This window comes from Scyliorhinus torazame, chromosome 5 (assembly GCF_047496885.1).
Source record: "Scyliorhinus torazame isolate Kashiwa2021f chromosome 5, sScyTor2.1, whole genome shotgun sequence".
NCBI classification, from domain to species: domain Eukaryota; kingdom Metazoa; phylum Chordata; class Chondrichthyes; order Carcharhiniformes; family Scyliorhinidae; genus Scyliorhinus; species Scyliorhinus torazame.
The window spans coordinates 230,124,213-230,136,225 of NC_092711.1; the positions used below are offsets into that span (position 1 = coordinate 230,124,213).

General features: G+C 45.9%; 1 protein-coding gene across 4 annotated transcripts in view; it reads right to left on the reverse strand.

The window, feature by feature from the left end:
• diaph2 (diaphanous-related formin 2) overlaps positions 1–12,013 on the reverse strand; it is a 983,399-nt gene that overhangs the window by 852,194 nt on the left and 119,192 nt on the right. For all 4 annotated transcript variants that reach the window (XR_011946649.1, XM_072505206.1, XM_072505205.1 and 1 more), the window contains one exon: positions 5,439–5,543. Coding sequence is in view for 3 of the 4 variants with exons in the window: in XM_072505206.1 (XP_072361307.1) it covers positions 5,439–5,543 (105 nt within the window). In the remaining variant the exon portion in view is untranslated. The remainder of the gene's footprint in view (positions 1–5,438; positions 5,544–12,013) is intronic.

Below are 12,013 nucleotides of genomic sequence, written 5' to 3' on the forward strand. Positions count from 1 at the left end.
AATTTCAGGTGCGTCTCCTGGAGCATAAAGAGACTGAAGGCGGACGTGGTTAAGTGCGCAAACACCCTTGCCCTCTTAATCGGCCCATTTAAACCTCTCGCATTCCACGTGATCAGCCGGGTTGGGGAGCCATTTACCCCCCCCCCCCTCGTCGACTAGCCATCCCCTTTTTTAAGCCAGCTCCTCACCCAGGTCCCACGCCCTCCCGTCCCGACCACCTCGTCTCGTATCAGCTCCCCCTTACCCTCAGCAGCAGAAACCCAGTTAATCCTCCCCCTCCTGCTAGATTCCCCTCTAGCTTGATTGCTCCCCCCATATTGCTTCCGGAGTCAGCTAACTCTGGCTGACCTCGGCTTCCCCCGTTTATCCTTTGACCTCCCTGCGGTGTGAGGCCCCCTTCCTTCCTGCGCCCTTTTTCCCGCCTCAATTTCCATCGCGCGGGAAAAAACCCGCGCTTCCCTCTCGGCCCTGCCCCTAATGGCGCAGTTCCCTCATTCCCCTTCCCTGTCCCCTTTTCCACCGGCGCCCACATTTCTTCGTGTGTGTCCCCCCCCCTCAGGGGGGGACGAGAAAAAATTCCCCGTCCAACATTATTACATATTAGTCCTCCCCTCTCCCCACTTTACATTTCTGTGCCACCACCTCGCTATCTCTCTCCAGACATCAATTTCTCAAGTCTAGTCCAATTTCTCTTCCTGAATGAATGTCCATGCCTCCTCCGCCGCCTCGAAGTAGTGGTGTTTTCCCTGGTGTGTGACCCACAATCTTGCCGGCTGCAGCATCCCAAATTTGACTTTCTTCCCATGGAGCACCGCCATGGCCCGATTGAAACTCGCCCTCCTTCTCGCCACCTCCGCACTCCAATCTTGATATACGCGTATCACCGCGTTTTCCCACTTGCTGCTCCGTGTCCTCTTAGCCCAACTCAGGACCATCTCCCTGTCCCTGTAGCGATGGAACCTCACCACTATTGCTCGTGGTGTTTCCCCTGCCTTTGGTCTTCTCACGAGGACCCGGTCCACTCCCTCCACTTCCAGGGGGCCCGTTGGGGCCTCAGCTTCCATTAGAGTATGGAGCATCATACTCACATACGCCCCAGCATCAGCTCCCTCTGTCCCTTCGGGGAGACCTAAAATCCTTAGATTCATCCTCCTCGAGCTGTTCTCCAGGGCTTCCAGCCTTTCTATGCACCTCTTATGTAGTGCCTCGTGCGTCTCCGTTTTTACCACCAGGCCCTGTATCTCGTCTTCGTTCTCGGCTGCCTTTGCCTTCACTCCACGGAGTTCCATCGCCTGGACCTTTTGTGTTTCCTTCAATCCCTCGATTGCCAGTAACATCGGCGCCAGCACCTCTTTCTTGAGCTCCTCCACACATCGTCGGAGGAACTCCTGCTGTTCCGGGCCCCATCCCATCTGGGCTCCCTCGGCCGCCATTTTGCTTCTCCCTTCTCTTCCCTGCCGCTGCTCCAGAGGATCCTCCGCAATCTGGCCACTGCTGTCGCTCCTTTCCATCCACACCCGGGGGGACTTCTTCCTTTGTCACCTCACACTGGGTTTGGCCGTAAAAAATTTCCGTTGGTGCTCCCGATAAGAGCCCAAAAGTCCGCTGAAACGGGAGGTGCCGAAACGTGCGGCTTAGCTGGTCATCGCCGCAACCGGAAGTCCCACCTCGATATAATTAATGCTGGTGCATTATCAATCTTTGCAATCAAACTGTTGAATTTAATTGCAAAGCATATGGATTTTCTTCTGACCACGCAGCCTATTCAACACCTTTCAGGTGCATCACAGTGAAGTCAACTGAAGGCTGATCACTTGTTCTGTGGCACGCCACACTGCAATGCTAATTCTTCATGAACACAGCAGAAATCAGGTTATTATGAATGTATGACTGATGCCACCCAATCCAATTTTAGCTCCAGGAATCCTAATTCATGCTGTTTTTCGTGCTGGACTCAAGTTGGTTTAACTTAGTATCTACAAATGGAAGCAAAATAAACCATTTTACCTAAATGACAACAAAGAATCATTAAATCAGCAAGCTCTGCTTGTGGAAAATATAAGGCAATTTACTCAAGTACTTGGGTTTACTGAAAGAATGCAATAGTATTTGAAATAATCAGTGGTAAGGATATATCCAGCACAAAAATCAGAAGATTAGCATACCAAGTTTCTACATCGGTACACTGTTATCCAGAGAAGTTGTGCGTTTGTTTTTACAAATTTAAAAATTCAGCAAAATTTGTTATGTTGTATAAATTCCTGATGAACAGAAAACTTGAATTCAAAAGGGAAATAAACATGTGATTTTGGGGAGTGGAGCAGGTAAAAAAAAAGCATCTTATATTATTAGCATGCAAAAAGAGATTGCGAATTGCGCACGAGAATCAACAGCACCAGGATACTTCAATAAAGTGAGCATGTGCCAAATGACAAACAAAAGCAACAAACATACTTGGATGACAACACAATTTTTCAAAGAGTGGGTCTAAGAGTTTGACAGACACAAGGTAGCAAGATAGTGCAACGGTAACTTAAATATAGGTGGTTTTGTTGCTCAGCAAAGGAACATTCAGCATGTCAATGCAATTAGGATAGCGACTTTCTCCAACAATAAAAACCATATTCAGCTCAGAAATCAAAACAAATAGAGAAAAGATAAGAAAAGAAAATCGGAGGAAAATATTTATAAAAGCACTTGGAAAACATGGCAGCCTTCATAAACTCTTTTCTTTTGCCAAGCTAATGAACAGGATGGTCAATTAACTTTTAGATTTCTTTAAACAGACCTATAGCACCCAAGGTTAAGTTTAACCAGATTTTTTGTGACTTTAGCTATGAAATGAGAATCCTCTGAGGATTATGTAATAATTGAGGAAGAAAATTGGCATTGATGGAGGTAACTAAACAAGTCACGCTTCAATAAATCATTCTCACCTATAACTTATGTTTCTATTCAAAAAAAGCATATAAAAAATTTCTGGACTTGAATCTCTAAAATATCTCTCACATGTTTTGGTTCTGACACACAAAATAACTTCTGATCTTTTAAGCTGAAATAGTCAGTTTGAGCAGCTTTTAAACTTAATGTCAGTATATATTTTAATTAGGTATTAATGTTGAAATACTACAACTGTGCATGAAAGTGAAGTTATACAGTTTATGACATCTGACAACTCCAACTTTCTAAGTGTCAAACCCAAGCTTCAGTACTCATGTTGATGCCTTTCAGGGAAGGACTGATCACCTTGTAGAATATCACACTACGTTGTTTGATTGGTTAGATACCCAGAAGCTGAAAGGAAACCTTGAATAATGTTTGGCTTACACAAAAATCTCTGGCTTTTTATTTTAACTGTCACTTCAGTACATTTATCCATTCAATACTGCTTCATTTTAATCAACAATTCTTCAAAAGTGATGGTTAACTCAAGGCAATTCATTTTTAAATTCAAAGACCCTTTTTAAAAGCAAATCAATAACCTTAGTTTTGAATATATGACCTTGCATTGTCCTGCCATAATTGTATAGTACGGTGTAAAATGCACAAACAGCTGGGATTCTTTTCCACAAATACAATCATCACCCATTCCAAAGAACATATGCTCTACCAACAGTCATATGCATGGATCTGTAATCTTTTGTAAGCTAGAAGCTAACAATTTGCCTCTGCAAGGACATGCTTTATCACAAAGAAATTGCCAAGGTATTTCAAAAGTGTCACCTTGATGGAGGCAAATGATTGATCTGACAAACTGCATGGCAATGAACAATTATTCCCAATCTGCGTTGGCGATATTCACATGTAAGGAATGCTTTCTAACATTTTAGACAGTAGCATTAACTTTGAATTCATAAGATAGCCAGTTTAGAAAAGATCAAAAGGGATACCAATAAGCAGCTAAAGCAAAAATCAGATTCAGCTGAAACAGAACTTTCCAATTTAAGTCTGAATCACAGGTGGTATGTAAAAATTCTGCAGAAGTACATTATTACTTTTGTCCATTATAATAGCCTTCGGCCTGCATTGTATTTTAATTCTGAATTTTTGTTGTGTGCTTGTCTGCTTCTGTGTTTCATCAAGGAGATGCTCTTATAGTTGGGCTTTTCTGTATCTGCAAAATCTTTGCAAATCCTGTTAATCAATTACAGCATAAGCATGTCAAACAAACAACGACTGAAGTAGCACAGCCCCCAAAATCAGAAAATGCCAGGAATGCTTTTGTACTTCAAAAATTTCTCAATTTTTAAAGTTGTGTCAATTTGTACAGCTGTTAGAGAAAATTGTGTGGTGTGCATGCAAGCATATCAAACAACTGCAATGTTCACTCATTTCTCATTATATGTTAATTGAAAAAGGTATTTATAAATATTTAAAAAGGATGAAATTCAGCTCATTAAGTCAACATAAGGCTCCCTATACCCCCACCCATGTTTTGGGTTATTTAAAGAATTACATCAAGTATTTGCTGCATTATATGCACAGCTCCTGAGGCATATTTGGGTACCCAGCTCCAGAAAATAAACAAAAGAAAATCAGAAAATCAAAGAGAAAGCTTAATGACTGTTTGTGCTTACAGGAATTCCTGTTATCACTTGAAACATATTTCTGCCCTCCGATACCAAGAACAAATATTTAAAGTTTTTCTTTGCTCCAGCAATACTACTCGACTGCGTTCAGGAAAATGTTTGAACTACAGCTCTGCTGGCCTCAAGAACATGTGCATGAAGACTATAAAAGCAGGTAATGTCCTGGTAGTATTCAAATTTGTTTTCAGATTATTGTAACTATAAATCTTCATGGATTTTGTAATGCGCAATTCAAACTACTAAAACTGCATCGCAGTTAATAAACAATAAACTCAGTTGCACAGGTGAATAAGCAGGTATTTTCAATAATCGGAACATTTTGTGTGTAAAGCTCATATCCAATTCTCTCAAACATTCCACAATGACTTGTTTTGAACAACCATTATCTCTTCTGTTAACCCTTAAAAATAACTAAAATTAATGACCAAGTGAAATTGCATTTTGCATATGTTGACAGGTGAACAGCTGGAATTGGCCGACAGAAGCTACTCCTGGCACAAAACACGTCACCCAAGATTTAAGCAGCACATGGATTACCCCAGGGCAATAGATACGGAGGCTACTATTAGTTTATATTAATAAAGACATCATGTTTCAGATTAGGGTATTTTGTGTGATGTGTGCCAAATCCTCATGAACAATTTGTTCACAGTAGAAGGAATTTTAAAACCACATTATTAAGCAGCAGATTTAAGCAATGAAAAAGGGAACATTTAGGCAGCAATCATGGATTACAGTTTCGCAAAAGCCGAAAGAGGATCATTCTAAGCTTATTATATCTGACCATCAGAGAAATGGCATTTACTGTGCTGTCTTAAAAATGGTAATTTTATTTCAAAAGAACCTTACAGATTTGGCAGTTGCAGAAATGTATTGAACGACCATTTCTCTTTTTGTCATCAAATCCTTTCCTCGGAGTGGAACCTTACGATCCTCATTTAGATTCATGTCTTCCTGTTGACAAACAATTGGGGAAGAATATTACATAAGCAATTCATTTGATTAGACAAAATTGCTAGCTCTAAGAACTTTTACACCATTCTCATCAATGCAAGGGCATGATTCTCAAAATAAAAGCAAATTATGAATAAATAATGCTAACAGCCTCAAAGTCCAATGAATAAATTAATTGTACCAAATTCATGACAAAACAGACGTTTTAAGTCAAACCATTTTTTCTCAATAATTGCGTTCCAACATGAAATACAATGCATCTGTGACTCACAAACAGACTGAAACATCAACCACAACCAAAACAATAGGAAATAAAGCCTTGCTATTTCCAATTGAGATGTCATTGCTTTTGGAGATAAAAGGAAATTACTGCGGATGCTGGAGTTGGAGTGGAACATTGTGTTCTCACTGGTGGCGAACTTGGAAGCAGGAAGAATATGTAATTAAGCGGGATGATGGCAGAGGAGAAACCCGACACGTTCTCACCTCCGTCAGATTTCATGGGTGGGATTCTCTGAAAATGGGGTTATATCCTCATGCCGGCGTCAACAGCGCTCGAAAGTGAGGAATTCTCCAATTTCTCTGGGGCTCAGTTGACGCCGAAGTGGTTCCCGCAGCTCCGGCCGGCGCCGAAGAGCCGGCTCAAGTTCACACATGTGCGAAACGGCTAGCATAATCTCGAGCATATGCGGATCATATTTCCGCGCATGCACGGGGTTCCCTTCTCCGCCTCGGCCCCCGGGCAATATGGCGGAGCCCTACAGGGGCCCGGCGCGGAGGAAAGAAGGCCCCCCCCATGGAACCAGGCCGCCCGCAGCTCGGTAGACCCCGATCGCGGGCCAGGCCACCGTGCCCCCCCCCCACGAGCACCTCAGCACACTTACCTGCCAGGTCCCGTCATGTGTGAGGTGAGTAATTCACGCCGGTGGGACTGGTCAAAACTTTACAGCCACTCGGCCCATCAGGGCCCAGAGAATCGCCAGGGTGGCCGCTGTCAACGGCCCACGACTGGCGTGGAGGGACTCCTGCTGGCCCCTGAAACGGTGCCGGAGAATAGGGCAGCCGGCCTCGGGGCGGGATTCGCGCCTCTCCGACACCCCCCCCGGGATTCTCCGAACCGGCACAGTATCGGAGAATCCCGGCCCATGTTCTCGGCAGGAAAGACCATGGCCTATCCTGTGCTCTACTGGCTATTGAGGCCATTAAGTGGCCAAACAATGATAATTTAAGCAAGACTTGTCCCATCTAATTTTTGCGAAGCCTCATCTTATCTTTTACCTGCAAGTGGGTCTTCGGTAGGAATACAACACCCAGGTCTAGACTCTTCAAGTGTGCAAAAATCTTTGCCCACTTCACTAGCTCATTCAAATCCCTCATGTTCCAGGTTAGGAGAACCTCTACCGCCACTCCCACCATGGCCAGCCATAGTTCAGCAGGCACTTTGCAATGCCACGGCAAGGAGATCCCACCAGGACTGCTCCCTGTACCTGTCCAAGGCTGGACAAGTACAAATTAGTGGACAATGTCAGACTACCAGCTATGCCCCCTCCCTCCTCCTCTTCCCCCCACAAACCCCAACAAAGAAACCAAATTTATATAAGATCTAAACTCTATAGCACTAAGGTTTAAGCTAACCCTCGTCGAATACATGCAAGTGGGAACTACAGAATACCCACACATATGACTTCCCTTCTCTAACCCCATTTCTAGCTTTAGCTGAGAGGCTCTCTGAGGTACCCTCAATAATGATGCTTAGAGATTAAACTGTAAAGAAGGCTTTATTAGGCTAATAACTATGCTACAGATTTGGACGAGAGCTGACTGCTATACAGACCATGAGGCAGGCCTTTATGTATGGCTCCCAGATGGGCGGAGCCAGAGGCGGAGTCCCCAGGGTTCCAAGCCTGGTCTTAAAGGGGACATCACTTTACATGATGATAAGGCAGTAACCGTTCATCACACTCTCCAACCGAAAAAGTAACATTATTCAAAAGCAAGAATTTCACATACAACAATCCCATGGTAATAACCACACTATAAGAATATCCAGTAGCAAAATGAGAAAAAAAAAGGAACACTCCAACAGTAATAATTTTACAATGTAAAACTGGCCAATGAGCAACAATGATATAACTTCTGAACATACAACAATTTAACTTTTAAACAACAAAAGCGTAGATTTATACAGAATTCAAAGCCAGTTTCTTAACAAAAAGCGTTTGCCTCTTCTGGGGAGTCGAAGAAGTGATCCCTTCCCTCAACCGAAACTCAAAGGCAGGCTGGGTAAAGTAGCCCAAACGGATACCCTTCTTGAATACGGCAGATTTTGCCCCATTAAATGCTGCTCTTTTCTTTATGAATTTCACGCTAAGGTCCTGGTGACCCTCCCATTTAATGTCGTGGTGCTCCCTGGAGGTTATGGATCCTCAAGATCATCGCTCGAGGGGGTTCCTCTGCACAAGGCCATTGCAGTGATCCACTCACTGTGGTCGGTGAAGGCCACCTCCATATTCTGGATCATGTCACTCTAGACTTCCAATTTTTAAAAAATCATCTTCTCCAACTTGTTCAAGGTTTGAGTTTGGGACTCGTCCACTGACCTTCTTATTTCTCTCGCCAGGCTCCGATCGTGCTTTTACAATTCAGCCGCCACAATGCGGCTGATGTCTTCAGCTGATGCCCATGAGGTCACCTGGGGGGAGGAAAAAGATGCCACGCTGCCGCCATTTTGTCTCCTGCCAACTCCAATGAAGTCAGAGTATGAATAGCACATTTGGGTCCCTCTTTCTTGTTCCTGTTACTTTTGGCATAATAAAGTAGTGTGTGCTTTCCCTGATCTTCAGTTCAATTATTTTTTTTTCAGCTAGCATTACTTATGGGCTTTGCAAGTCGGGTTGGGGTCGGAGCATCGCTTGGTGCGTGTCCTCCGCTTACATCCTCCACCGGAAGTCGAGCAGTCTGGTAATTTAACCATTATGAAGAAATCAAAGCAGGTGGTGGTGAGGTAGAGCTGGATGCCTGCATGTAATACAAAAACTGCACTCTTGGATAGCATCCCTCAAGAAACATGTCGATGAAAGAAAGGAGAGTGCCAAGAATTAATCCTTGGGGGACACCAGAGGTAACAATGCAGGAGTAGGAAGAGAAACCACTGGACGTGATATTCTGGTTATAATTAGATAATTAAGAATGGAACTAGGTGAGAGCAGTTCCATCCAACTGGATGACAGAGGATAGGTCAACCACGTCAGATCTGCAGCCTGTTTGAGAAGAACAAAGACAAGATAGCTTAGCTTTGTGATAGGATGTCATTGTGATTTTGTTCAGGGTCATTTGGCATCGGGAAAAACCTGATAGGAATAATTTAAACATGAAGTACTGGAAAAGATTTCAGTCAACAACACATTCAAGAACTTGAGAGGAAAGTTAGGTTGTTGGGGTGGCAATTTGCCAGGAGGGTGGGGTCAAGTGTTTGCTTTTGAGGAGAGGAGTGATGGCGGCAGATATGTAGGAGAGAAGAACTACAACTAACATGAGAGAACTGTTGTTAACAATAGAAGCTAAAATGGGGACTCGGTGGGGAGGGTTTGATGATCAACAATTTAGTGGGGATAAGGCAAAAAGAACAGGATGTGGGTCTGCTGGAGATGAGCTTCTACATGGTTAGAGGTGAGATAGGAAAGAAACTGTACAAAGATGTAAAGTTTGGGCAAGGGCAGCAGAGAGCATGAAAGAAAGTTTGGCTAGTGGGAGGGAGGAATGAGACAGTTCCAGATAATCAGATGGTCTTGGTGACAAAGAAGTCCATAAGCTCGCTGCACACTGTTCAAGGGAAGGGCAGGATGACAGGAGAAAGGAATTCAAGATGGTTTGCAGCAGAGAAAAGAAGCCAAGGATAGGATTGGAGGACCCAGAAATGCTGCTAATTAGTTCACACAAAATTAGTTTTGCCTCATCTAAAAAGGCAACAATGGATTAAATAAAGTTCCAATGTCTATTTTTAGAATGTTAATAAATTATGTTGATTTATAAAATTAGTGCGCACTAATTGTCACATTCGCTGCAACTTTGTACACTATATTTTTATATCTTTAATATTCAATATTTCTTCAAAAATTCCAATGTCACACAAAACTGGCAAAGCTGCATCGTCGGAGCTCTTTGCATGACAGCTGGATTGCAACCCTCAGGGCTATATAGTAATTCGGCAGCAGAACACCATAACAGTAGCCAAAATACGAGATAATAAGGGGCAGGATTCTCCGACCCCCTGCCGGGTCGGAGAATCGCCGAGGGCTGGCGTGAATCCCACCCCCGCCGTTTGCCGAATTCTCCGGCACTGGATATTCGGCGGGGACGGGAATCGCGCCGCGCCAGTCGGCGGGCCCCCCGCCCCCCGGCAATTCTTCGGCCCACGATTGGCCGAAGTCCCACTGCTGGAATGCCTGTCCCACCGGCGAGAATCAAACCACCTCTCTTACCGGCGAGACTAGGCGGCGCGGGCGGGCTCCGGGGTCTTTTGTGGGGGGAGGCGGGGCGATCTGGCCCCAGGGGGTGCCCCCAAGGTGGTCTGGCCCGCAATCGTGGCCGACCAATCCGCGGGTAGGCCTGTGCCGTGGGGGCACTCTTTTCCCCCCGCCTCGGCCACAGTCTTCACCATGGCCGACGCTCAAGAGACACCCCCCACTGCGCATGCGCGGGGATGACGTCAGCAGCCGCTGACGCTCCCGCGTATGCGCGGACTTCCACCGGCTGGCGAAGTCCTTTCGGCCCCAGCTGGCGAGGCGCCAAAGGCCTTTCCCGCCGGCACGCCAACCACTCCGGCGCGGGCCTAGCCCCTCAAGGCGAGGGCTTGGCCCCTAAAAGTGCGGAGAAATCCGCACCTTTGGGGCGGCCCGACGCCGGAGTGGTTCCGCCACTCCATCCCGCTGGGACACCCCACCGCGCCGGGTAGGTGAGAATCCCGGCCAAGGCTTTTTTAGATATTTGTAATTAGTAGCAAGACTCGAGACACATTTCTCATTAAAGGATTTGTTTTGCCGTGTAAGTGCCTAAGGTACCGTTGAGAAAGATGAACTGCTGCTTATGAATGATAAGAATTATTGTGTCAAGGAGAGCATAAAATTGGCTATGGCAAAGCAGGCCAGACAAAGTTTACCACACCTTAAGATTCAAAATATTCTCCATGAGCAGACTTTTGTAGTCCAATAGGTGTTAATTTTGATGCTCTGAAAGGCACTATATGTCAGGTAAATACCTTGGTTCAGTGATGGTACTCTTACTTCGAGCCAGATGGTTATGCATCATAGCCCACTCTGGAAGTTTATGCTTGGCTGACACTTCAATACAGAGGGAGTGTTGCAATGATGGAGGTGCTGGGCGGGATTCTGTGATCCTGAGGCTAAGTGTTGGCGCTGTTGGGAAACGCAGCGGCGTCAACACGGCCTTAGGATCAGCAATTCTGGCCCCTACAGGGGGCCAGTACAGCACTGGAGCGGTTCACGCCGCTCCAGCTGCTGATCCCGGCATCAAATGGGTGCCTCGGGATCCGCGCATGCGCAGTGGCACCGGCGCCAACGCGCGCATGCGCAGTGGCTTCCTTCGACAGGCCGGCCCCGACACAACCTGGCGCAGGACTACAGGGGCCGGCGCGGAAGAAAGGAGGCCCCCAGCCAGCGAGGCCGACCCGCAGATCGGTGGGCCCTGATCGCGGGCCAGGCCACATCGGAGGCCCTCCCGAGGGTCGGACCTCCCTCCCGTCCCACAGGCCGCCCCCTGACTCTTCCACGCTGAGTTCCCGCCGGCTGAGAGCAGGTGTGGATGGCGCCGACGGGACTCTGCTTTATTACGACGGCCGCTCGGCCCATCCCAGGCTGAGAATCGGCGGGCCAGCTGCGTCGAGCAGTCCCCGACCAGCGCCGCACCAACCGGCGGCAATGGGGCCGATTCTCCGCTCTGGGGAGAATCGCGATGCTGGTGTCGGGGCGTGATTCTCGTGGTGCTGGGGATTCCCCGACCCGGCCCCAGGCTGAGAGAATCCCACCCGCAGTTTTACAGGTGAGATGCTAAACATCTGTCAGCCATTCCAGATGTTTGTAAAAGATCATTGAAAGGGTAAAGGAATTCACCTAGAGTCCTGGCTAATATTTACCACTCAAAGTGCATGAAAACAGGTCATTTGACTCAATGCTGCCTGTAGGAGATTCCTGTGTGCAAAATGGCTGTCGAATTTCAACAGTGACTTATGTTTCAGAAAACAAAATTGGCTGTGAAGCAATTTGGGATGTACTAATATTATGAAAGCCTTTTTTCTGTTTAACATTCCAAAAGAAAGTTAACTTTTGTTAACTTCACAGCACATCTGAGTGCTTTATCATGTGGCTAAAAATGGGGATTGTACAGGAGGGTGAAAAAGAAAACAGGATAGGAGTTGAAACCAAGTTAAACTGCAAGGTTTTTAAGAAGACTTT